This window comes from Octodon degus, unplaced genomic scaffold (assembly GCF_000260255.1).
Source record: "Octodon degus isolate 3935 unplaced genomic scaffold, OctDeg1.0 scaffold00064, whole genome shotgun sequence".
Lineage (NCBI taxonomy): Eukaryota > Metazoa > Chordata > Mammalia > Rodentia > Octodontidae > Octodon > Octodon degus.
Genome location: NW_004524640.1, coordinates 11919891 through 11944655, shown reverse-complemented (window position 1 = coordinate 11944655; position 24765 = coordinate 11919891). Strand labels below are relative to the sequence as shown.

Sequence of the window (24765 nt, the reverse complement as noted above, 5' to 3'; positions counted from 1 at the left end):
TAAAGACATCTCAGAAAGACTAAAAAAGCACAGGAGTGCTAACACATGGTCTCACCTCACGGTTCCGTAACATAACAACTGCAGAAACCATGGAAGTTGCACTGAGAGGGACTTCGTGCCCAGTCTTGCTCAACTTTTGCCTTCTGCAGATTCTCCCTTCTCCCTCAAAGAATTACAAAAGGATGGGGAGAAGCGCTGCTGCTTTCCTGACAAATAGCTGTTCAAACCAGGACTGCAGAGTGCGTGAAGTGCAGGTCTGCACATTCTGATACACGGAGTTAGCTATTCTGGCTTAAAAGCACTTCAACCCCAGCTGGGCCCAAGAGACTGAAGATCTTGTAATCAATATGGCAGGGAACTAACACTGCAGGCGTAAAACAGGAAAACAGCCTGCTACAAAATGTTACTTTCTGAATATTTCAGCCACTGAAAGAAAAAGCCAACAGTACAAAACCACAAGCTCCCCCACTCCAGGGCCTTGGATAACCAGGGGAGTTTCAGCCACTGAGCAAACCACATCTCCACGCCTCTGACAAATCTTTTCTTTTTTTTTTTTTTTTTGGAGACGGGGCTTCACTATGTAGTTTAGTACAGGCTGGCCTAGAACTTGCAATGATCCTCCTGCCTCTGCCTCCCAAGGGCTGGGATTATAGGCATGTATCACCACACCTGGTCCCTCAGACAAATCTTAAAGATGGGTTTCAGCATCTCTCTTTTTTTTGGTACCGGGGATTGAACTCATGACCCTTGTGCTTGCCAGGCAAGCACTCATTCTACTAAGCTATCTCCCTGGCCTCAGCATCTCTTGTTTATGTTTACATTGAACAGTGGCTTCTCCTATAAAGTGATTACTTTGAATGAAAATTCTGATGTTTGTCAGACATTTTAAAGGATGTTCATGTATACTGACTCAGAAATGTCATTTTCTGGGCCTTAGCTTAGAAAAGAAATTCAAAGGAAAACATTTAACAGGAAAAAAAAAAAATACTGTTTTTTTTTTTTTTTTTTTTTTTCCAGAACCGGGGGTTGAACTCAGGCCCTTGTGCTTGCCAGGGAAGCACTTATTCCACTGAGCCATCTCCCCAGCCCCTAAAAATACTGTTTTTTTAAAAAATAAAGAAATTTCAAGGAAAAACCTGGAGTATTCCATTAATTAATTAATTAATATCCTGCTCCAATTATACATTAAATCAGTGTTAACCTTGTCTGGCTAAATAAATTTCAAAAATTTGTGTGGACAATTTTTTTTTTTTTCTTTCTTTTGGTACTAGAGATAGAACCTGGGGCCTCAACACTAAGCTACACCCTCATCCCTTTTTAAATATATTTTATTTTGAGATAGGATTTCACCTGGGCAAAGCTACCCAGGCTGGATGTGAACTTGTGATCCTTCTACCTCAGCCTCTCAGACTGCTAGCATTACAAGCATGCAATGCTACACCCAGTTTATTTTTTTCTTTTATTTTTTAATGCATTTGGTATTGGAATAAGGTTTTTTTTTTTTTTTTTTTTTTTTTTGCTCTGAATGCCCTCAGGGGTGGTTTGGCTGGCTGGAGTGTTGTGGGGATCGAACTACAGCAACCTGAGGCTGACAGCTTTGTGGAAGCAGCCACTTAAACAACTGAGCTAAGGCCAGGCCCCCCTGCATTTGGTATTGGATCTCACTATGCAACTTGGATTCATAGTGATCCTCCTGTTTTTAGCTTCCCCAGCGCTGGGATTACAGGTGTGTGCCACCATGCTAGGTCTCAGTGGCTGGCTCTGTGTGCCTGGGGGCGGGGCTGGCACAGTATGTGGTGCTGGGGATTAAACCCACATCCATGCACTTGCCTAAGCAGGCACTCAGTCCACTGAGCTATCTTGCCAGCCCTACTTCTCTTTCTTTAAGTAGAGCTAATACTTTGGTTACATTTGCAACATCCAATCTTTAGTCAATGCTAACTGTGCTTTTCTAATGATGCCACTTTGGAAACCATGTTAATATGGAGTGTCCCATAACCTGATATAATCACTGAGTTCAAAATATGTGCCAGGCACAGCTGGAGATTCTCAGGCTCTAGGAGTGAACAAAGTAGACCAGTCCCTGCGACGGTAAGTATGATGCACTCCTGGGAGAAGGGTCAAAAAGACCATGAAAAGAGGAAACTACTGGAGGATAAGGGGATGGAGAGTGATGCGGTGACAGTGCATGGCCTGTAACTTGGCCTGGAAAAGCTTGTCTGATAAAGCAGTGCTGAAGAAGAGACCCTAAGCTGAGCCGCGGCCTATGAAAAGAGCATTCTCAGCATATGCTTAGTATGCTGGGGCCAGGTGGCTGGAAAGACAGGAATGCATGGGAGACTCACACCAGGTCCTGGAGAAGGGTGTCACCAAGAACCTCAGAGACCTGGGAACTGACACTACATGCTTAATGAGAGAAGAAGCCCTTAGGGGAGTCCCAGAAAAGGGATCATATGATCTACTCACTACATTTTAGAACAGTACTATGGAAAGCTTTTGGTAATGTTTAAATAGCGACTGACTAGTGTATTTATGTGAGTTAATTAAAATCAAATCAAGTAAAAAATTCAGTTTTTCCAGCCCACCAGCCACATTTCCAGTGCTCACATAGCTAATGGTTAGCACAGGGTACAGTGGGGCTTTAGAAGATCACCCTGAATGAGGCAGAGCGAGGCAGGAAAAGGTCCCTGCAAATCTAGGAGAGGAATGGCGGTGACCTGGCCAGGAGCTGTATTAGAGGTGGTAAGCAATGGTCAGAGTCTAGATGAGGTCCTGAAAGGAGGATTTATTTATTTTAATTTTTTTTGGCAGAACCGGGGATTGAACTCAGGCCCTTGCACTTGCCAGGGAAGTGCTTATTCCACTGAGCCATCTCCCCGGCCCCCAAGGAGGATTTACTGATGGGATGAAAGTGCACCTGGTGGTGACTACAAATAGTAAGTAGAAAGGCTCAAGATCAGGCACTCTGATGATTAAATGTTGGGCAAGTTAAGAGGCACTTACAATGGAGATAAACACACAGATGCAGATAGAGAACCAACATAGGAAACCAACATAGGTGGTAGCTGAAACCCAAATGAGGCAAGTATTTCAGGAGGGAATGATCAGCTGTGGCAAAACTGCTGACACACTGGGCAAGAAGAGACTGGACATAGGAGGTCCATATCCTGTGACACAAAGACAGGAGGTGCCTTTCCTAAGAGGGTCTGAATTCCCTCTGACATAGCTGCATTCCTGTGCTAATCTTGCGCTGCATTCCTTTGCTTTGGTAATTTCAACATTCAAACACATCCTTCTTGGGGCTGGTGAGATGGCTCAGTGGTCTAAAGCACCTACTTAGAACAAGCTTAACAAAGCACAGGGACCACAGTTCAATCCCCCAGCACCACATGCCAGCCAGCCCCGCCCCCTGGCGGGCTGAGCTGGCCACACACACACACACACACACACATAAATAAATAAAATTAAAAAAAAAAAAACCAAAACACATCCTTCTTTTACTACCAGTGTCATCTTTCTAACCTAAACCAAGTATTTTCTTACATTACTACTCAACTGAAAAATCCTTGCTCAACAATACCTTATCTACAGCAGTAGTCAAAGTTTAGGGTATACATAAAGACCACCTGAGAACCAGAGAGATAGCTAAGTGGCATATGTGCCTGTCTGGCAAGTATAAGGTCCTCAGTTTGATCCCTGGCACCAAAAAGTCATAAAGATCACCTGGACCCAAGCTCCAAAGTCCTAGATTCCGTCTCATTAGACTTGGGGAGACTTTTAAGTAGAAACCCAGGTAATGAGTATGAACCAGGCTGACATGGGTTGGCCTGCAGGGCAACAGCAAAACTAAGTGAGGAAAACGAAGTTTTGACAAATGTGGTCCCAAACTCAGTCTAGATCCTTCCTATTTCAGCATGGATAACAGGCATACACTTTAACCAGCTCAAAACAATTATTTAAACTAACTTCAGTTCCCCAAACATGCCAGATCCTTTGGGGATCACTGCCCCTTGCACAAGAGGCTCCTGCTGCTTGCAAGGCCTCTTTAATCTCACAGTGACCTGAAAACTAACTAATTCTTCATGATCCAGTTTAATGTCATTGCTAGTGTGAAGCTTCACTCAATTCCTCCAACTCTATTAACCATTTCTTTATGAGATTTACTACACTCTGCTATTATTCTGCTATGAAAAGAACAGGTAGGAGATGGACACACATCTCTCACCCTCACCCCCAGGAAAACCATATGACACCTCCTATTAAGAAACAGAACTACCATGACATGCCAAAGATGTTTGGTATTTAGACAGATAGGGTAAACTGAACTGCATATACTGCAGGTTAATAATTAGCTTTTCTTCTGGAAGGTTAACAACCTGAGTTAGCAGTGCAAAATTGGAGAAAAGGAAGGGCTGCAAGGTCAGCCAACATTTTGGCCCTAGCCTTTCAAGGTCAGTGAAGACTCGGGACATGGGAGAACCTGTACTGTAACAACATGTAACTCAGTTGTGTCCCAAATTTTCTGATCAAGATGATTATGGAGCCACAGAGGAATGTGATCGATGATGTACAGTGTGCCTGGGGAGAGTCACATGGAGAGAAAAAACATTCTCTCAGGCTTTCACAGAGAACAAATTGGTCAAGCAATGGCCGTGACTCATCCTCATGGCTGATACTGACAAAAGGATCTACAAAGTGCGGTACGGGGCTACAGGACAAATCCTGAGGGTACTTGACTGATCTTATTAGATACAAAAGTTACATTTATTATATAGGTCTTGCTCTTAATCGTCCAGCAGAAAAGTACAAAAACGAGGTATATAAAGTAAAGCCATATTAATATGATGAGCTGTAAAAGGCTCAACTCAGTAACTTCTGAGTATAACCTACTAATATTATAGACTGCTAGACAGTGTTGGATTGTTCAGCTGAATTCAAACACCTATAGTATTTAGATGCCAGTAGAATATCCACCTCAGACAGGACAAAAAAAAAAAAAAAAAAAAAGGATACAAAGGAAAGATCATTTTGTATTTATATATACAAAATAGTTAGGATAGATATACAGCTACTTTCACTTAATTTAATGAGAAGAAAGAGGTGTACTAATAGTGTTTGGACAGGATATCCTGTCCGCTTCTTATACTATGGATAACCACTAAGAAGATAACAATGTACAATGTATTGATTATCGAAACTGTCCTATTAATCAGCTTTGAAACTGTCTCATTCATATTTATTTCTCAATAAAATAAAAAAGAAACAACTAAAGGAGTCCTGTGGTATCCGTAGGACCATGTCCTACACACTTTAGCTACAAGCCTCTATCTCTTCTTTAGCTCCAGAACTTCCTCCAGAGCATCTAGTTTTAGTTTTTTTTTTGTAGTTGTTGTTTTTTTTTTAAATTTTATTTATGTGTGTGTGTGTGTGTGTGTGTGTGTGTGTGTGTGGCCAGCTCAGCCCTCCAGGGGGCGGGGCTGGCTGGCATGTGGTGCTGGGGGATTGAACCGTGGTCCCTGTGCTTTGCTAAGCTTGTTCTAAGTAGGTGCTTTAGACCACTGAGCCATCTCACCAGCCCTGTTGTTTTGTTTTTAAACATAACACTCCTCAAAATTTGGGAATAATCCACAATCTGTTAATTCTCTTGGATATGTGCAGGTGAATCCTCAAGAACAACCAAATTCTAGATGGTGTCATATAAGCATTTATACAGTAATTCTGATGATATATAATTAAAGAACCCAACATCATACAGTATTAGAAAAATAAGCCGGATAAAAGCAATACAATCATGTTCTTCATACAAAAACATTTACTTTGTATGTATGATGCTATAAGAAAAAAAAAAAGATCTGATAGTCTCTTCTGACAATTCTGAATTTGGTATTCAATTTCCCACATTTTAGGCTAATAACTACCATTCATTTTGTACACACAAAACCAGTCAGTGAACAGCTTGTAACTATCAGACTGGTTTTTAATTCTGAACTATTGAAGTATAACATTTCTTACCTGGGGGGAGATAAACTGGGGAGGCACTTGCGCCCGGAGACTAGGAGAAGAACTCAGCGGTTGCACTGGGGTGTGCAGACCTCTCGATTGTGCTGTGCTGTTTCCAAACAAACCATGATTGCTGCCCTGTAGATGTAACAGCACCAGTGAGACTTTTGCTACTGAAAGAAAATGTATGTAAGCAGCAGTTCTGGTTTCTACCCCTCAGAGGAGTCATCATCTTGTGTTCTATGGAACCACAGCACTTTAGAACTGCGAATGCTGGGGGGCAGTTACTCAAATGGGGTCATGGGCATACCATTCACCATCTGAACAGCCTGATGAACTGTACAAATCAAAAAGAGTTACATTCAGCCAAATGTCAGAAGCAATGCTATATTCTTTTTTTGTGTGACAGAAACTTACAGGCAATATGAGATTTAGTTTAATTATACTACTTTCTTTTTTTAAGGATGGGTTAATTTTATTCTCAAGGTTTATAGTTGCAGATCCTTCTTAAAAGGCACCTGACTAGAAGTACATGCTTATAAATAATACCTGTGCAAAATAACATTATGACAGAACTTCTCTGAATTGGTAGTTTAACCATCCATTGCTCATTCCAATAGTAAGCCTAGAGCCACAAGGACCCACTCAGCTCTCAACACCCTTTCCTGTCTTGGATCTGTTCAACCTCTTCTTTGCTAGATGAGGAAATATTTATCAATTGTACAGAGATAAAAAGAAAAGAGAGGGAAAAGGTAAATATTCCATGGACACCAAAATAAGTATTACTCACCTGTAACTTTTCATTCAAATGCATGACTATCAAGCTAGTTAAAAGTAAGTTCATTTTCCTGGTTTAGAGGACCACTTTTCTGAGTGCATCTCCACTGTTGCAATGAAGCTACCAAAAGCTAGACTGTAAGGTGGTCCAGGTCTGATTTTTCTAGTCAAGAAAGTCCTTCAGCAGACTGAAATTGTTCCTTATATTATCTTTACTTGCTTCTTCAAGGCCCAGTGCACAGGCCAAGTCATATTCCCTAAAAGGTTCTTTTTCATTTTACATGCAAAGTGACTGAGCTCATCTCTATGTTATCAAAACACTAAAATTCTGATAGTACCCATCAACAAATTGTGTCATACTTATTTGCCATTCTATCTTTTTACCACCAGCTTAAGCCTTCCCTCTTTGCATTCCCAGAACTCAATAAAGCCCTGGTCTGTAGGATGCATGCATCATTTGCAAACATCCATCACCCACCAATTTATACACTTGAAAACATACTGCTGAGCACCTTCAGCAAAGAAAGCTGGCCCACTGCTTATACTGAGGATGTAAATGCTGCACTGAAATTGCCATCAGCTTATCACTAGGATAAGGCAATTTTAAAGATTTTCATGATGGCATCACTAAATTCTAGAACACTAAAAATACTCATGATGGCTTAATGACTGAAAAATAGATTAAGGGACTACCACAGGTAAATTAACAAACTGAAAATAAAAATGATTATAAACATAAAGTAGAAATGGCAATTAAAATCTGTATCTCAGGAAAAAAAAAATCAAAGATCCATCCTGAGTTTTATGTCTCCCAAAGTACTGTTCAAATATGAGAAGACCTTTAATTTTGTCAACTGTAATGTCTTAGTTCTCCTGTTTTATTCTTCATACTTCTGGTCTAAGGTGAAATGGCTCAGCTCTAACTTCTTCATTGTGACAGCTTTGTCACTGATTATTGCCAAGAGAATAGGAAATGTACTTACTTCATCAAGAAGAGTCTAATAAAATGATTTTCACACTGTACTACAAAAGTAATACCTTACTCCTAGATGCCATTTACTCACAACTGGTTCTTGGATAGTAGAGCTGTGAGAGCTAGTCTTTGCCAGAATGCATGTTTTGGCAAAATTAAACTGCTGTGAGCATCGTGTGTGTGTGTGTGTGTGTGTGTGTGTGTGTGTGTGTGTGTGTAGAGAGCGAGAGCGAGAGCGAGAGCGAGAGAGAGAGAGAGAGAGAGAGAGAGAGAGATTAAGATTAAGATTGACCCTGGGACCTGTGATGACAACCATGGATTCTACCACTGATATACACCCTCATCCCTGAGGGACTCATTCATCATCATCATCACCACTAGAGACAGGGTCTCAGTATGCTGGCCTTCAACTTGTGGGCTCAAGCAGTTTTCCTGCCTCAGCTTCCCAACTAGCTGGGATTACAGACATGCACCACTGCATCCAGCTTAGAGTCTTTATAAAATCAAGCCATACTTTCCTCTTCCTAGTAGACAGATTCCACTCTTCTTGCCAAAGTCCAAGGGTCTCTAAAGCCATAAATAGTACTTTGATATATCTGAAATGGTTAACAGTATAGGTAAGTCAGTAGTGGTCTATTAAAAAAAAAAAATCCCGTTTCTAAAGCTTAATATGGGACCTTGGTATCACCAGCTGCTCATTTTCTTGGCTCAGGTTTGCTGTTTTACAGTAATCAATTGGGGAAAATCATATTCCTAGCCTTTAAAAAAATTAAATTTAGAAAATAAGTGATAATCCAAAGCCTGTTTATATACTAACTCTGGTTTACCTGACTATTGATAAAACTTGACTGTTATGTGTAAGGCTTCTAAGATGACCTGATCCCTCATGGTTATTGGTGATATTTGCCTCAACTCATGTTTATTTTATTTTATTTTTTGCGGAACCTGGGATTGAACTCAGGCCCTCGCGCTTGCCAGGGAAGCACTTATTCTACTGAGCCATCTCCCCGGCCCTTCAACTCATGTTTAACTCACAAAAGTAAATACATTTAAAACACAATTAACAAGCGGACTGAAATCTATAATTTGGAAAATAAAAACTATAAAACTTTTATTTTTAAATTATGAAGTATATCAATTATCTCTGCACAAAATACTCTGAAAAAAATCAACCATATTTGGATCGAGTACATGTAGCAACCTAGCTATCAATGTACTTTGTAGCAATCTAAAAAACACAAAAAAGGAAGAACGTTTTCTTTATTTTTTTTCTTTCTTTCTTTATTTTTTTGCGAAACCGAGGATTGAACTCAAAGAAGGACCTTTTCTGAAAGCCCAATGCCAAGCTAGTTTGGCTGGTCTATTATGCGTGAGTTTATAAACTGACAGCACCTGATAACTATGTGATCCTAGAACCACATTTATAATCACCATTAACCAAGGGTGTCTCTTTGTTTATATAAGCAGTACATATATATCTTCTCTGTAAAAATGTGGGGGAAATAAAGGAAAGTATAAAAACAAAAGATTACCTACTACTCTCAAGTCAGGGTATAACCAATCTAAAACATGGACAACTGGAAAGCACACGAAAGATCTGTGTGCAGTCTGACTATGGTGTAAGAGGTATTGCTCCACATCATTAATGTACCTGCGAAAGTCACCATGTGAGACAGAATAGATCCTACTAGTTATTACACACTGTATAATTAAAGTCCCTTCATGACACCCTGAGGTAAACAGCACAGTGACAAGTGAGGGGGTCATAGAACTATGGCTGGGAAAACAGCCCTGCTAGAATTACTGTTGGAAAGGCACTATGATTCTAAATTCCTGGTTTCTTCCACAAAAGCTGCAACAGACCATGGAATGACAGTTCTGTGCTGTGTGCCTCAGGCTTGTGAGGTGGAGGAGGCATCATCCGACCAGCCCTGCCAGTTCTGTCTCTATTGCATGGCTCTTCCTTGGAGGACTGCCAGGTGAAAGCCCAGCAAAGGGGCCACTTGAGGTCCAATGAAATCCTGCCACATCTAAGCAGTACTGTTGCTTTTCAAAGCTTCATTATGTATTAAAATTACTGTATTCTGGTAATTATTGTATTTTTAACTTACAGATACTAAAGTTCTTTAAGGTAAAGTTGCTGTAAAATTTTAAGATGTTATAACCCTGATACTTAAGCCCTCGCCCCACAACTGGGTATTGAACTCAAGGTGTGTCGAGTTACATTCCCAGCCTTTTAAAAAGTTCTGAGACAGGCTCTTGCTAGGTTGCCTGTCTGGCCTTGATTTTATAATCCCCCTGGCCTCAGCTTCCCAAGCAGCTGGGATTCAACTGGGCCATTAAGCTTGGGTACTATTATTTTTAATTAGCAAGTGTTTTATGTTGAAAAGACCTACAAAATATTACCTAATCTAGTGTTAAAAATAGCAAATGTATTATCATTAAATTAGATTATATAAGGTAACTCATAACTTTATTAACATTTTCCTAAATCAGTTATTAGTTATCTGATTAAATGTGAACTCATGACCAAAAAATGGCAAGACAAAAGAAATAGGTTTAAAATAAAATCCATGTTGAGAAACATGAAGAGAGATGGGTTCTATGGGTTCAAAGATCTAAAACCTACACTTAATATCATTCTGTGCATTCATTAATCAACAAATTTCCCAAGACAGACAAATGATGCAATAAACTGCAGACCAGAGCCAAGGCGAGGCCATAGCCAAGCAGTTACAAATTTGAGAGGCCTCCTTACTTGTCTAGCAGCGAAGTTTTGGGGGTTGAGCCCTGTGCCGATTGCTCCAAGGCTGACGTTGGGTAGTGTGGAACCAGAGGGAGACAGCTTGTAGCTGGGAGTAGGGGAGAAGGGAGAGCAGGGAGCCTCATCCCCAAGGCACCCATCTTGATTGGAGAAAGGCAAAGTCAGCTGAAAGGTAGTAGGAGTTAGCCAATCACAATGAGTGTTGGTTAGTGAAGCAACAGAATGCAAGAAGGGAAAGAGAGAGACAGTAGAATAAACAAAGTGAGAGCGTATTAGCAACAACCCAGGATGGAATTTGATCTGATAACAACCATCATACTTTGCCCAACAGACACCATCTGTCATCCTCTTTGATAAAGATCTTTCTTTTCCTCTCAGTAACACATTCTGTTCACTGCATTAAGAAAACGTTGTCACACACTTATTTTTAGGCATCTAATATTGATTATTCGTGTAGCTCCTCATGTAGCCAGGCCAATCTTGTTATGTTATTGCCTGGACCAACACCAATTATGTCAAAAAGGTGGCAGGTCTAAAACTTTTTATTTTAATTGCTTTGTGGAGATTAGGAGTATCACAGATTAGTATTCTGAATTAAGGAATAACCTCCTCCATTAGAAATGTTAACAAGCAAAACCAACAGATATAAACTGCTTATTTCAATGTGTAGTTGAGAATTTGAAAAGTATACCATTGTAATGAAAGGCAAACCACTAGGGAAGCAGAAAAGATAAAACAGTTCTTTCAAAAGTAGAAGTCAAGGCCTTAGGAGACAACAGCATTTACACAAAACCCAAAATTTGATTTGTAGCTGCAAAGAAGTTAAAAAAAAAAAAAAATCAGAATAAATTCTTCCCTAAAATTCTGCTACCTGTTATCAGTGTACCCTAAATTTCATGAATTATCTGAAAATTTGACCTGTATGACAATGCTCACTTGCTAAGGACAGATGGATCTCACTCCTGCCCTATTACCTGTTAACATTATTGTCACATCACCACTTTAATGCAGGTGATGTTTGTCTTTTGCTGAGTCCAGTAATTCCATGCTTCCTCCAAAATCAGTTCTCAAAAGACAAAAAGGAATCAAAGTACTTCTCAAATTATTTTAAACAAAGGATTCAACCTACCTTCTCAAAATAAGGCCCACTATCTGTGGTTCCCATGTCTTTGGAATTGGGTGGACGGAACCCAGATCGATCCTTCCTCATGATATCATTAAAATCCCCGAGATTCATTGCTCGCTTGTCCACATCAAACTTCTTATCTGAAAGAACATAAACAAGAGTGAAAAGTATAAGAATCAGTGTTTCCCACAAGAACCAAGGGTGATCTGCCACGCCAGCCTCCCTGGGGTAGGGTACGAGATGAGGACAGCTCTCACTGGCTCAGGCTGCTAACATTTGTCCTTGAAACACCTATGCATCCTCTTTTCTTTGGGATGGTGGTAGTTTTGAGACTAGGCCTCATTCTGTAATACAGGCTGGTCTTGAACTCACTAGGTAGCCCAGGCTGGCCTGGAACTCGAGTGATCCTCCTGCCTCAGCCTCACCAGTGCTGGGATCACAGGTGTGTGCCACCACGTGAAACTACTTGTAGGTATTCTTAAAAAAAAAAATGTAACTGTTGCAGTGTGTCTTTCATGGAGTCTAAAAGAGTCTTAGAGCTAACCCAGTAAACTCTGGCTAAGAAAATATTAATAATGATTACTGAGGTGTTTGATGAATACATCTAGCTCATAAGCTGCAATGTTCTCAGTGAGAGAAGTCATCCGCTTTCCTATTTTTGCATGTGCCAGATAAAAGGTGTTGTGAAACAGTTTGGGGAATAAAGGGATCAAAGAAGCACAGTTGTTATCCTAAAATTTAAAGTATAAGAGCTGAACACATTACTCAAATAATGTAATATCCCAAGTTCAATGATTATTCTCACTTTCATAGCTCTACAAATTCGATTACATGCTGACATGATCAGAACCCCAGGAAACTTATAGATCAAAGTCTGCATATTTCCCTTACTATCCAGGATTTAACCAAAAACCAAAAAAAAAAAAAAAAAAAGAAGATATGGCAAAACAATCTGTCCTTCTCCAGCAAGGTTGGGGGTGAATGCACCTCTTCTATGGTTACCCAGTGGCCGCCACATCCCCCTTGCTTATGCCTGGCATACATCACTCCTTTACATTCTTCCTTGGCTCGTGCAGTCACTTGAACTGTCAACCTCCACACAGTGTCTTGCAGCGTGCCTTGTGCACAGTAAGTATTCAATAAACATGTAATGAACTGCATCATCCCAACTCAAACTTGGAAGAAGATCCCAGTGGTGCATCACTAATACCAATATGGTCAGTGCTCATAGGTGGAAGGATACACACCTACAGACAAGTCCATTTTGCTGCTTGGATTATCTTCACTTTGACTCTGAGAAGAAACAGAAAACGCACCAGGTGAGTGAGAATTATAGGTGTCTATATTTGAGTCAGGGAAGAAGTAATATTATTGTAATTTGACAGATGCATCTCATCTCTGACGCTATGTCAGATCCTTTAAAATAAGCTTTAGACTGGAATGAAGACTTTACCATTTCTTAATATGCTAGTTTGATCACTGCTGGTGTTTTTATTTCCTAAAGTTCAGTCGTCACAGACAGCCTCAGTACATCTATGGAGAGCGCAACTGCTAAACAGCTGACTGGAGAAATAAACCCTAGTCCTCAAGTTCCAGTCGGCCTGGGATCAAATTCCATGAATGGCAGCCAAATGATGACAACTTCTTATGATCTGTCAAGTCATCAAATCTTAAAGTGAGCAGTCAAGTCTTTTGGCAATTGAGACAGGGTGTCCCCACAGGACTCCCAAGAGATAATAAAGGAAGCCAGAAATTCTATAAAAATTCTCTAGAGAATTAATCCCAACTCAAACTTGGCAGAAGATCCCGATGGTGCATCACTAACATATGGTCAATTCTCATAGGTGGAAGGACACACACCTACAGACAAATCCATTTTGTGATCCTTTTAAAAATATGAAAACTGGCACAGCAGTGTCAGAGAAAACTATAAATATTAAGTATCAATTTCACTATTCCCTACTCTAAAGGACATTACAAACAAGTTTTAAAATTCTCATCTTTAACTTTAAGAGTATGTCATGAAGAATAAAAGAACACAAAGCAAATAGTGCTTGCTTTAAAGGATCAAGAGTACTGTTTAACCAGTCTCAGAACGTGTGATTTTGTACTACATGTGGCAGTGGTCTTAAAATTTATGCTAAACCTTATACGTGGGATGTGTTATACATATGAGAAAGTAAAACATACCAGCAATCCCATATTTGAAAACTGTTTGGCAAGAGGATTCATCCAAGAATCATTGTTTCCTCCTTTCAGTGAGCACTAAAGAAATGAAACACAATATCAGAACCACAGTTTACCTCACCTTCTGAGCTGCGAAAGTACACACTGAAAATGGAGTTCAAAGGCTATACTTTTAGGGATCCTTTCTATAATATGAAAATGTAGTTCAAGAGTTACCTTTTGAATCTTATTTCTTTTTATCTTGATGTTTTATCTATTAGATAAAATAGTCAATATGCCCTAATATACTTGTTTTCTTATTTTTCTCATCACAATGAACTAGAAGTAATTGAAAAAGTAAATGGTTTTCACTTTTTACATGGAAAGAAGCCACTGTCAGACTTTTGTTTTTTATTCTTTTTGAATTCAAGTCAATCATCCTGCTACAGCCTCCCCAGTGCTTAGATTATTGGTGTGCGCCACCCTCCCTGGCTCACTGTCAGATTCTGTACAGCACAATTCTGTGTGCTACAGGTTCCATTTCAGTAAGCTGCTCTCTTGGTGACCTACACTAGTTTGATTGAGAAGAGTTGATGCTACCTGGAAAGGCACTGTTTAAAACAGGACATCATCCTCTGTGTGGACACAACGAGGACTCATCAGGTAGCACTTCAGCTATCTGTTTCATAGCTAACGCACACTGGTCCCAGCAGGAGAGAGGCCTGCTGGAAGGCACTATCACCAATCTCTGGAGCAAAGTAAAGAGGTGGTGGCTTTTTGTTTATTTAATGAGACAAGCTAGTTTATCCCCTGAACAGGGGACCAAATACCTATTTCACCAGTCCTGTCAGGAGGGCAGCGGGACCATGACAAGAACTTGGAAGGATAATGACAGGGCCTTTTGTACTCTAGTAATCTCATGTGCTGATTTTACTGTTCTTGAAAGTGATGGAGTGCTTACAGGTTTAAATGTGTAAAAAAAATCTTGGTTGTCATCAGTACTCCCACTCAGCTAATCTGGACTCACTGTTAATTTATAAATGACCAAAAGACTGCAAAAGCAAACCAAACAACCTGAGTACAAGTATGCTGAAAAGTTTAAAGGTGGGCATCTAGAACGGTAGTGTTTGTGACCCCAGCTCTCTGGGAGGCTGAGACAGGAGAATCAAAAGTTTTAGGCCAACCTGTGTGACTTAGCAAGACCCTGTCTCAAAATTTAAAAATCAAATCAAATCAAATCAAATCAAATCAAAAAAGGGTTAGGGAACAGCTCAATGTGAAGGCCCTGGATTCAATTCCGAATACTATAAAAAATAAAAGTTTAAAATATAATTCTTTTTGTGAGTAGAAGAGAGAAAAAATCCTTTAAAAAGGGAAAACTAGAAAAAACTGCTTAAATAAAATGTTTTCAACAGAACCATATTCTTATGCTGTGGAAGAAAATTAGAGTAATTAAATCAATATCCCACAGGCAAAGGGGAAGATTACTGCAAGGCCTTCAAAAACAGCACCAGGTATTTTAATCCAAGAGAGCATCAGTTATGAAGTGTTACACGGAGCCATAGGGCTCTCAGGCTAAAATTAAGAATATGGGCGCCTACTCCTTATTTCTGTCATTGTGTGTGTAAAAGAAAACACTAGAATAAAAACAAAAAGTGCCTCTATTAGACAGTGGCTCAGGAGGGAAACTATCAAAGGCCTAATTAAATTATACAAATCCAAGAAGAAACCAAGCTACTACACGGAAATGAACAGCTGAGAGTGCAAGCTGGTACAGGATGCCGAGAACTCATCTAGTTGCTCTCTCAGGGCTACACACTAGGACCGTGTTTGCTGTGAAAGGGAACTCTGCACCTTGCAATTTCCCCAGTCAGGTAAAATGGAAGTGTGCTGATTGATCAGCACTGAAGAAGTCAGTACGGTTTTCCTTTGATTTCTCTTCTACATGGAGGAAGACTTACTGTAAGTACTTATTTGGTTTTAGAGGGCAAAAGCATGAAGTATGCCTCATGAGCTTCCCATGAATCATGACATTGTGGAAACTAAAAATAAGACATCTCATGTTTTTGAAAATCTCGTTTTACCCATAGCAACAGTCTGTAGTGTACGGTTTCAAGGTCATGGAGAAGAAAGATGGGTGAAAAGGAAGTAGTTATTTGTTTGTAGGGAAATACTTTCCCCTTTAGAGACCAGCTGTCTCATTTCTTCCATTAACAAATCCTCAGTTCTGCCTTTTAAGAATGAGTATGCAAACGCAAATGTATCTGAAGCAGGCTGCTACCTTCATTTGCTTCTTTCCTCCTTGTCCCCAGCTTGCTGAGTTGTGGGAGGAAGCACTTCCCTGAGAGCCAGCGGTGTTCCAGACTCCTCCATCCTCCTCCTCTTCCCAGCTAGGATGGCGAGTTCCTGTGACTGGCCCGTCACTCTCCCCCCAGCCGTCTTGCATAGATTTGGAATCTTTAAGGAAAGAAAGAATTAATTCTCTGTGACAACTACATATAACAAGATCCAGAAAAGAATTCCTTGAAGATGTAGCATTTTAGTATCTTTGCAATTATGTCTACTCCATCTACATGGCAAGGCAAATGCTAGTTATCACATTTCAGAGAGCAGAAAACGAGCCATACAGTTAAGATCTGACCTCTGCTTTGATGCTTCCCCTGCACCAAACTGAGAGGAATTCCAAAACTGAAAAGAACTTATAACAACTACAAAAAAATTGCCATTTCAAGAAAACTGGGTCCTTGTAATAAGCATGGATTACTGTAGTTCTGATTTTATCTTCCTAAGTATACTGGGATAACAATGAACATTACAAATAGGTATAATGAAAAGCAACTAACTGTCTTTCTTGTTTTGAGTTGGAGTAGAAAAAAAAAAATGTGAAAAAAGAAAATTAAGATCTTGAATATATAAATTATGGTACCAGAGAAATTCACATTTAGCCACAGAAATTTCATCACAGTCACACAAAGAAGCTTCCCAATGGGACAGCAAGTAGCATGCCTGGGATTCTATCTTCCCTCCTGTGGAAGTTTCGTTGGTAACCACAATTGTTTTCTTTTTTTTAAATTTTATTTGTTTATTTATGTGTGTGTGTGTGTGTGTGGCCAGCTCAGCCCACCAGGGGGCGGGGCTGGCTGGCATGTGGTGCTGGGGGATTGAACTGCGGTCCCTGTGCTTTGCTAAGCTTGTTCTAAGTAGGTGCTTTAGACCACTGAGCCATCTCTCCAGCCCCCACAATTGTTTTCTCTGTATAAGGATTATTAATTTTATATAATCCTATATTATATTTATATAATGTTATATAAGTTTATGCCACCCACTGACAAGCAACAGAAATTAAACAATATAAATAACACACTGATCCTTTTATAAAAATGAAGACATGCAGATGACTGATCAGTATCTATCTATCTATCTATCTATCTATCTATCTATCTATCTATCTATCTATCTTTGAAACAGGTCTCCCTATGTAGTTAATTCAGGCTGATCTTAAACTCACTATGTAGCTCAGACCTGACCTTAAACTTGCAGATATTCTCCCGCCTCAACCTCCTGAGTGCTGGGATAACAAGGATGCACCACCATGCCCAGCTGTGAACCTTTCTTTTAGAGAACAAGAGTTAAACTTTAACATTTTTCTTTCTTTTTATAAAAAAGAGAGTGGAGATAGGGATGCAGTTGGCAGCAGAGCACCTTCTTAGCTTGTGTGAGGCCCTGAGGTTGATTCCTGGCACTGCTGGGGGAAAAAAGTGAAAAATCAGAGCTCTCTGTTTTCTCTCTCCCCCAGAGTCCTGGAGATCAAGCCCAGGACCTCACACATGCTAGGGAAGTGCTCTACCACTAAGCTATACCCCATCCTGGAGAGCTCTGATTTTTAATTACAGGTCTCACAATATCAAATTTATGGCATCTGGAAGCTAGAAAGCTCAAATTAACTACCAGACTCAACTGAATGATCTAACTCTTCCTCCATGCATTAGGCATTCACACCATCCCTGTAAAGGACATGAACCATAACTACAGATGATCCTGATGAGAAGGCATTACAGAGGATGGGAAAGGTGGGCATTCTATATGGGACAGAGGTGATTCTGAAGTTGAGAGAGACACAGAAACTCTGAAAGTACTGCTGAAAGATCACTCTGTCCCAAGGATACAGTTAAGCAACTGGATCTGTTTCAAGTCTAACAAACGATACTTCTTAACGATGACAAAACTGATGTCACAAAGAAAATCATGATTAGAACGAAAGCTTCACAAAGCTTATGATATCTACTACTAAGTGGAAGAGATGCATGATGCTGAAAGCGCAGTAAGGCTACACGGGCAGGAGCATGAATTTCTACAAGGAAGCTAATTATCCTAATCCTCCTGTGGTACTGTCAGAGTTCCAAGTACTGCATCAATTTAAATGTAAACACAGAATCTCTTTTCTTTTTCAATTCTGAGCATTTTATAAAACTTCATTATTTAATCAAAACATAATCCCTTATATCTGCTATATGGTAGGAAAGAAATGTTGAAACATTTTCAAGAAAGTTACAAACAAGTTGGAATGGGTACTTGATACTGACTTTCTCAGTTTGGGAATATCCATCTAATGAGGCACCCCACAGCATCAGTCTACAAATCTTTGCAAGTTATGATGACTACACATTTTCAGCTGGATCAAGTGTAGCTTACATTTTCAGTGATTATGTAAAGTTTTTAGTTTAAAAATATTAGAATGAAGAAATCTGTGTCAGGTCCAAGACCTAAAGTGTTTTTATGTGGATAGATGAATGAGGAAAAGAGACAAAGATAAAAGTGAAAAGTACAGGAAAGGATGAAGTCCCTGAGTGGCAGAGACCATGTCCCACACTGAAAGCTTGGGTACTCTTTATTTTTAATATATTAACAAACAGTAGAAATGCAAAATAGACATAGAAAGCATATTTAAGTTACTGGGTAAAAATGTATCACATCAAAATTTCAGTTCTGGCCAGATATCAAATCTAGGTTGAAAAAAAAATCAACATTAATTTATGACTTTTAGTTCACTGTAAACATTTTTGTTTGTTTGGAGACAGGGTCTCACTATGCAGTATAGGCTGCCCTTGAACTCACTATGTTGCCCAGGCTGGCCTCAAACTCACAGTGATCCTCCTGCCTCAGCCTCCGGAGTGCTGGGATTACAGGCGTGCGCCACCATGCCCGGCTCAAACATTTTAATACATGCCAAGAGAAGTCACTAACATTTGGTACTATTTAATTAATGTGCTAGGTCCTGAGTTTTATTGAATCAATACTTTAATCACCAAAGAGCCCTCATCAAAATGTCTGACTTACAAATTAAGAATCCCTCAAAAATCCAAAAACATGGTCTACTTACTGGGTTTCATGGCATTGGGAGCGTTGGCGGGTGTGTTCCCCCAGCCCGTGGTCGATGCTCCTGCATCATCCATTTCGCCCCACCCAGGACTGCTTTCATTCGGCTCACCCCAAGCTGAAGTCCCATTATCTGGAGCAGGTGGTGTGCTTTTGCTCCAGACTGCGAAAAGAAATGTGTCTCTAAGAATGATCTGTTAAACACCTGATATCCAGTGGGATGAAGGTGGTGGGATCAGGCACACCATTCTCTCTTGGCAGAAACAGATACAGGCTGAACCTTCATGAAGAGCATCTGGCAATGTCAGTTTTAAAAAGTTTAACACTCAATGCTTTTGACCCAGTAACTCTTCTGCCAGGAAATTACACCACAGATATGTGTCGAAGTAGATGAAATTACATGCACAACAATGTCCACTGCATTGCTGTCAGAAAAAAACTGGAAGCAACCTAAATATCCTAAGGGGACAGAACAGATGAATTGTGGGTTCCCCATAAAATGGATACTGTATATGAAGTAATTAAAAGACAGACTGTACATGCTAAGATGGAAAGCTTAAAAGCAGATGAAAGAGCAAGCTGAGTAACACCATAGGAAGCATTATCCTTTGAAAGGATAGACATGTTTTGCTACAGGTAGGAGCGCCCTATGTGAACAAACTTCTAAGAGATTACCTGTGGAGGGAGATAAGAGGCACTAAGACTCTTAGCAGATTTTATTCTAGACAGGGAGTTAATGAGCAATTTTCATTCCCTTCCTCATTCTTTTCAATATATAAATAAGTAATCATTTCCTATGTGTCCACAGTCAAAATCACTAGGTTTATTTTGAGTAGAAAACTCATTGTAACTGATTATTAAAGTGTGGGTGGCAGCAGTACTAGGGATTGAACTCCAGGAGCACAGAGCTAACATCCCCAGCTTTTAGAGACAGGTTGTCTAGGTTGGCTTCAAACTTGTCCTGACTCAATCTATCAAGTAGCTGGGATAACAGGTATGTACAACAATGCTGGCAATATGATTAATTCTAACTAAAAAAAGACTTGAAATGTGCAAATGTGCATCCCCTTAATATGGAAAATTACATGCTTTAGGGTAACACTCAGGTCAAAGGACATTGTGCCAAGCTGAGAATGAAAACACCTATTACTTGTAACATACAAGATAAGCTGTTTCCTATTCAAATAGTGAGGGAATAGAGTTTAATTCTGGGTAACTGATTATCCTCAGATAATGATCTCTTATGCAAAGTATACTCCATTCCAGAGGTAATTATTAAAAGCCATCTGGAAAGAGACTGCTGTTGTCCACGTGCCAGTTTTGCTATGTCACTGCAATGGTTTCTGGAAGAACACAGATTACTTTCCTTTGTTAGCGAAAGAGAGGTACCCAGGATGAGTTCACAGATAAAAGCAGAACGGAAATCTGGTCTGCTTTTGCTACTACTTTAGGTCTTTATTTTTAAATCTAGAGCATAGTTTGTTTGGCAAGATGTAAATCTTTGGGATTCTGTAGTCCATTATGGTGACAGAAAAATAATTCTGGGACTAACACGAGGTTGCCATCTTTTCCTTTTGCCAAGAATGAATACTATAACATACTACCAGCAGCTGCCAAAGCGAACATCTTATAAAAAAAGAGTTCTCTTAGTAACAGAGAAGGAACTGTAGGTAAGATTCTCAGAACACAGCTAAATTGCGTACATATGCCTTAATACAAGTGCTTTGGCCTAAGATTTCTTTTATCAAAACCTGTGAGGAAAAAGCCATTGCTTACCCGATGCTGATTTCCCGGTCATTGGCGTGGGCAGGTTTGGTTCTCGAGGTGCTGGGCCCCCTTGGGAATTCTTATCCCACAAGTTCACATTCTTGTAGTTATAACTGTTAGGGTCTCCCCACGCTGAAGTGCCATCATCGATGTCCATTTTCCGACTAATTGACTGTGGGGATGGCTCTTCCCAACCGCTGGGTTCCTCATCCTTAGGGGTTGCAGGCTGAGGCCCACTGCTCCAGTTGGAATTGGAAGGTCGAACACTGCCTGGAGGTGGTGGGGGCGGGCCTCCCCACGAACTGGACGCCTCTGGCTGTGGTGGCGGTGGCTGCTGTGGCTGCTGCTGTTGGTGTTGTTTATTCCAGGAATTGGGCTGCCTGCCTGTCTCATTCCATGCAGGGGACCTTTTGCAATCTTCCCACCCACCTTTTGAAGCTAGGCTTGCATTCCCACCATTACCCCAAGTTCCGATTTCATTCTGCCCTCCTTCACCCCACCCGGCCACAGGCTTACTTGCAGAATTCTCCCAATTGCTGTTTTTTGCTTGATCAACTTCTTCTCCCCAACCATTCTTCCCAGAAGTCCATCCTTGATTGGGCTGGCGTCCACCTCCCCACCCCTGATCTTTGCTGGGATTCTCATTCCAAGAGGAAGGTGTCTTTTCATCTGGTCGTCCTCCTCCCCAGTTGGAAGAATTGTTGTTTTTATAGTCATTCCAGCCTCCTGTGTTCTTGGGGTCTTTCCATTCGGTCGAGGCTGAGAGCTCCCCCCATCCAGACTTCATTTGATTGCTTTGGCTGGGTGCGTCTCCCCAGCCCCCTGAGTTCTTGGTCTGTGTGGCAGCGCTCTCCCACCCCTCAGTTCCTTTGTCAGATTTCCCCTCAGGCCTTGGCACCTCTTCGATATCCCACACTGTGTCTTGCTTAATTTGAGTTTGGCCCCAGCCAGTGTTTGACAGCACCCTAGGGTCCAAATCAGTTCGGCTCAAAAGAGTCTGCAAGACAGCCTGGCAATCAGGATGTGTGGGCCTGTATGACCGACGGCCAGAATTATGACTATCACTACTTCCTGCTTTATGGTTGCTTCCAGTGCTCTGACCTCCAACTTCACTTCCTGTGGAGCTGGAAGATCTTCCCCAACAGGGAGCCTGGGCATTGCCTTGGTTTTCAGGGAGGGGGTGGCCCTTTTGATTGTCCCATGCTCCAGTGCTAGAATTTGGTTGGTTTGGACCACTCCATTCTCCAATTTTCAACTCATCAGACCCAGTGGGCTGTTTCCATTCTCCCTGAGAGACCCCAGATGTCATTTTGTTCCCTTCACCCCATTTGTTGTCATTAGAGTCCTGAGGGCCAAAGTTCCAGGACCCACCCGTAGACCTGTTATTGTTGTCCCAAGAGTCATTTTTCGACCCAGTTGATTTCTGAACAGAAGCTCCTTTCCAGGAGTCCTCTCTATCTTTTCCATTGTTCCCATTATTTCCAGAATTGCTTTGTCCAGAGACTGTGTCAGTTCCAGAAGGCCCCCTAGCTGCACCCCAAGATCCAACACTCCCAGTCTTTCGATCTCCAGTGCTTTGTGAAGGGGCATCAGTGCTCCTGGAGGTGTTCCCCAAGCCCATTCCAAAGGGCATTCCCTTATTCTCCATGGGGTTTGGTGAACTTAAGTTCAAGGAGTTAGTGTTTCCATTTTTTGGTCCATCAGTGTTATGAATTTGAGCCTGTTCTCTGCCAGAGACAACAAAATTAACACCCGCATTTTCCATCTTTGACTGCTGTTCCCTGGATGCCTGACCTACTGTGCTAACCTGTGCACTGGAATTACTATTATCTGTTTCCAATGCTCCTTTCCTAGAAGTTCCTTCTTGGACCAGTGCTGGCCAGGCAGATGGGTTGCTATTTGGGTTAAAGTTGCTGAAGCCAGAGCCAGGTCCAATTCTATCCTGACCACTCACATTCCTCCAATTACCTAGTCCATTGTTGCTCTCTGCAGTAGAGTTGGAAGATTGAACAGATTTAGCCTTAGGGTCAGATTTCCAGACCCCAAGATTACATTCGCTCCCAGAACTTGCAGACTGGCACTGGCTCCCTTTGCCTTTGTTACTAGTGGTGCTTCCTGGCAGAGTGCTCTTCTCAGAGCCAGGGTTCGAGGCACTGTTGTTATCGGTGGTGTTTTCGGAAGAAGATTCAGTGTCTTTGCTGGCAATACAAGGCCACTCTTCCATGTCAGACCCGTCTACAATCACCTTGTCCCAGATGTGAACTGGGTTGGGGGAGGTGCCGTTGTTGGAGGAGGCTCCCGGGCCCCAAGTGGAATTTGCATAATTTGAAGCAGCAGCACCTCCAAGGGTTGACTCTGGGAAAGAGATCATCACATCAGTCACAGGTGCGTACGCACTGCACTCCATACCTGGAGCTTTAACTGCCTCTAGGACAGTTCATCCAGGCTTCCTATAGTTTGGCTTCTCTACCTATTTGTATCTCTTAGTTGACTACACCACAACTGTCTGAGTCATCTCTTTTACCATTTGTCTACTATTACATTTGCTAAGCCCAACTTCACACACTGTCTCAAAGCTACCTCCTTGCCACACTTAGTGACAGAAGAGGACCTACTTGTATCTTGAGACAAATGCAATAGTATCCTAAACTTGCTGTGTACCTTCAGTCTACTCTGACACAACTGACAGCAGTCATTTCTTTAAAACAGTTTTGATTCTGCTACCGCTGCATGAGGGTCTTTAATAGTTTCTTAATGTTCAAGAATAAAGTGAAACTCATTTGCTTGGCACTTGATCAACACACTTATGATGCAGAGCCAACCACCCCCTTCTACTTTCTACATAGATGTCATTCTATATGGATGTGCCTTCTTATTCTGGTATCATTCCACACTGGAACCTACCTTTTCTTCCTGAGTTCACACAGTAAAATTTATTCATCTTTCTGGGCCTAGTTCAAGTGCCATTTCGTCTATGAAGCTGCGTTGAAACTCATCACCTGAGAAGCACTTGTCCCTGTCTGGAGCCTCTTCCCCAGTGTGGTAGATTCTGCTCATATCTTTCCTCCCCATGCAGTGCCTCTTCGCTGGAGACGCTATCTTGCTAACACGTCAGTTCCACACAGTGGCCAGCGCAGCTTTGCTCACTAAGCATCCGCTAAGTGATGACTGCCCACTGAGCTGGACTCTGGGGTACATGCGCAGGAATCAGAGAGAAAATGTATCTCTAGGATCTTAATCTGAAAAACCAGTCTAGCTCAGATGTACTTTAGTGCAATTTACTATTTTTGGTGGTGATGTTTTTAATGAGATTAATTTTTTTTAAATGTATTTTAGCTCCCTTAAATCAATGTGAAGGTGAATGCAAACTCACAGAATCCAACTCTTGAGATTTAAAGGGCTCTTTAGTTTTAACTATGTAAACAAGAGCGTGACGCACAGTGGACCCAGGTCTCTGTCTAGGCCTGGCTGCGCATGGCTGCAGAAATGCAATAGGATGTTTCCTCACATGCTTCCTTTTCCAAGTGATCACCCGGAGCCAGGCAGGCAGGGCTCTGAGGCCTTTCCCTGACCCCCTCCAAGGCTGGTCTGTGAACTCCCACAGGGAAGCCTAGTGGGCAGGGTTATCTCTGCATGAGCCCCATGTCATTACTAAGTTTTCATTAGTCCTTCCTCTCTATGAGGCAGTAACACAATTTTCTAGGCAGTTCTTTGTTCAAATTCAGAGCTGAAATGAAGCATCTTATCAGTGGCATTATGTGTATAGTACAGTGTTTAAAAAGGCTCAAAATCCAGAACCCACAAAAGAAACAATGA

General features: G+C 41.1%; 1 protein-coding gene across 8 annotated transcripts in view; it reads right to left on the bottom strand.

Moving 5' to 3' along the window:
* Positions 1 to 24765, bottom strand: part of Tnrc6b (trinucleotide repeat containing 6B) — a 186314-nt gene that overhangs the window by 27811 nt on the left and 133738 nt on the right. For 7 of the 8 annotated variants that reach the window (XM_023718959.1, XM_023718964.1, XM_023718966.1 and 4 more), the window contains 7 exons: positions 20959 to 23304; positions 19187 to 19345; positions 16088 to 16263; positions 13831 to 13905; positions 12888 to 12933; positions 11644 to 11780; positions 6013 to 6138 (listed from right to left, as the gene is read on the bottom strand). In XM_023718959.1, coding sequence (XP_023574727.1) covers positions 6013 to 6138; positions 11644 to 11780; positions 12888 to 12933; positions 13831 to 13905; positions 16088 to 16263; positions 19187 to 19345; positions 20959 to 23304 — 3065 coding nt within the window. The remainder of the gene's footprint in view (positions 1 to 6012; positions 6139 to 11643; positions 11781 to 12887; positions 12934 to 13830; positions 13906 to 16087; positions 16264 to 19186; positions 19346 to 20958; positions 23305 to 24765) is intronic. The other variant, XM_023718963.1, reaches the window with a different exon arrangement.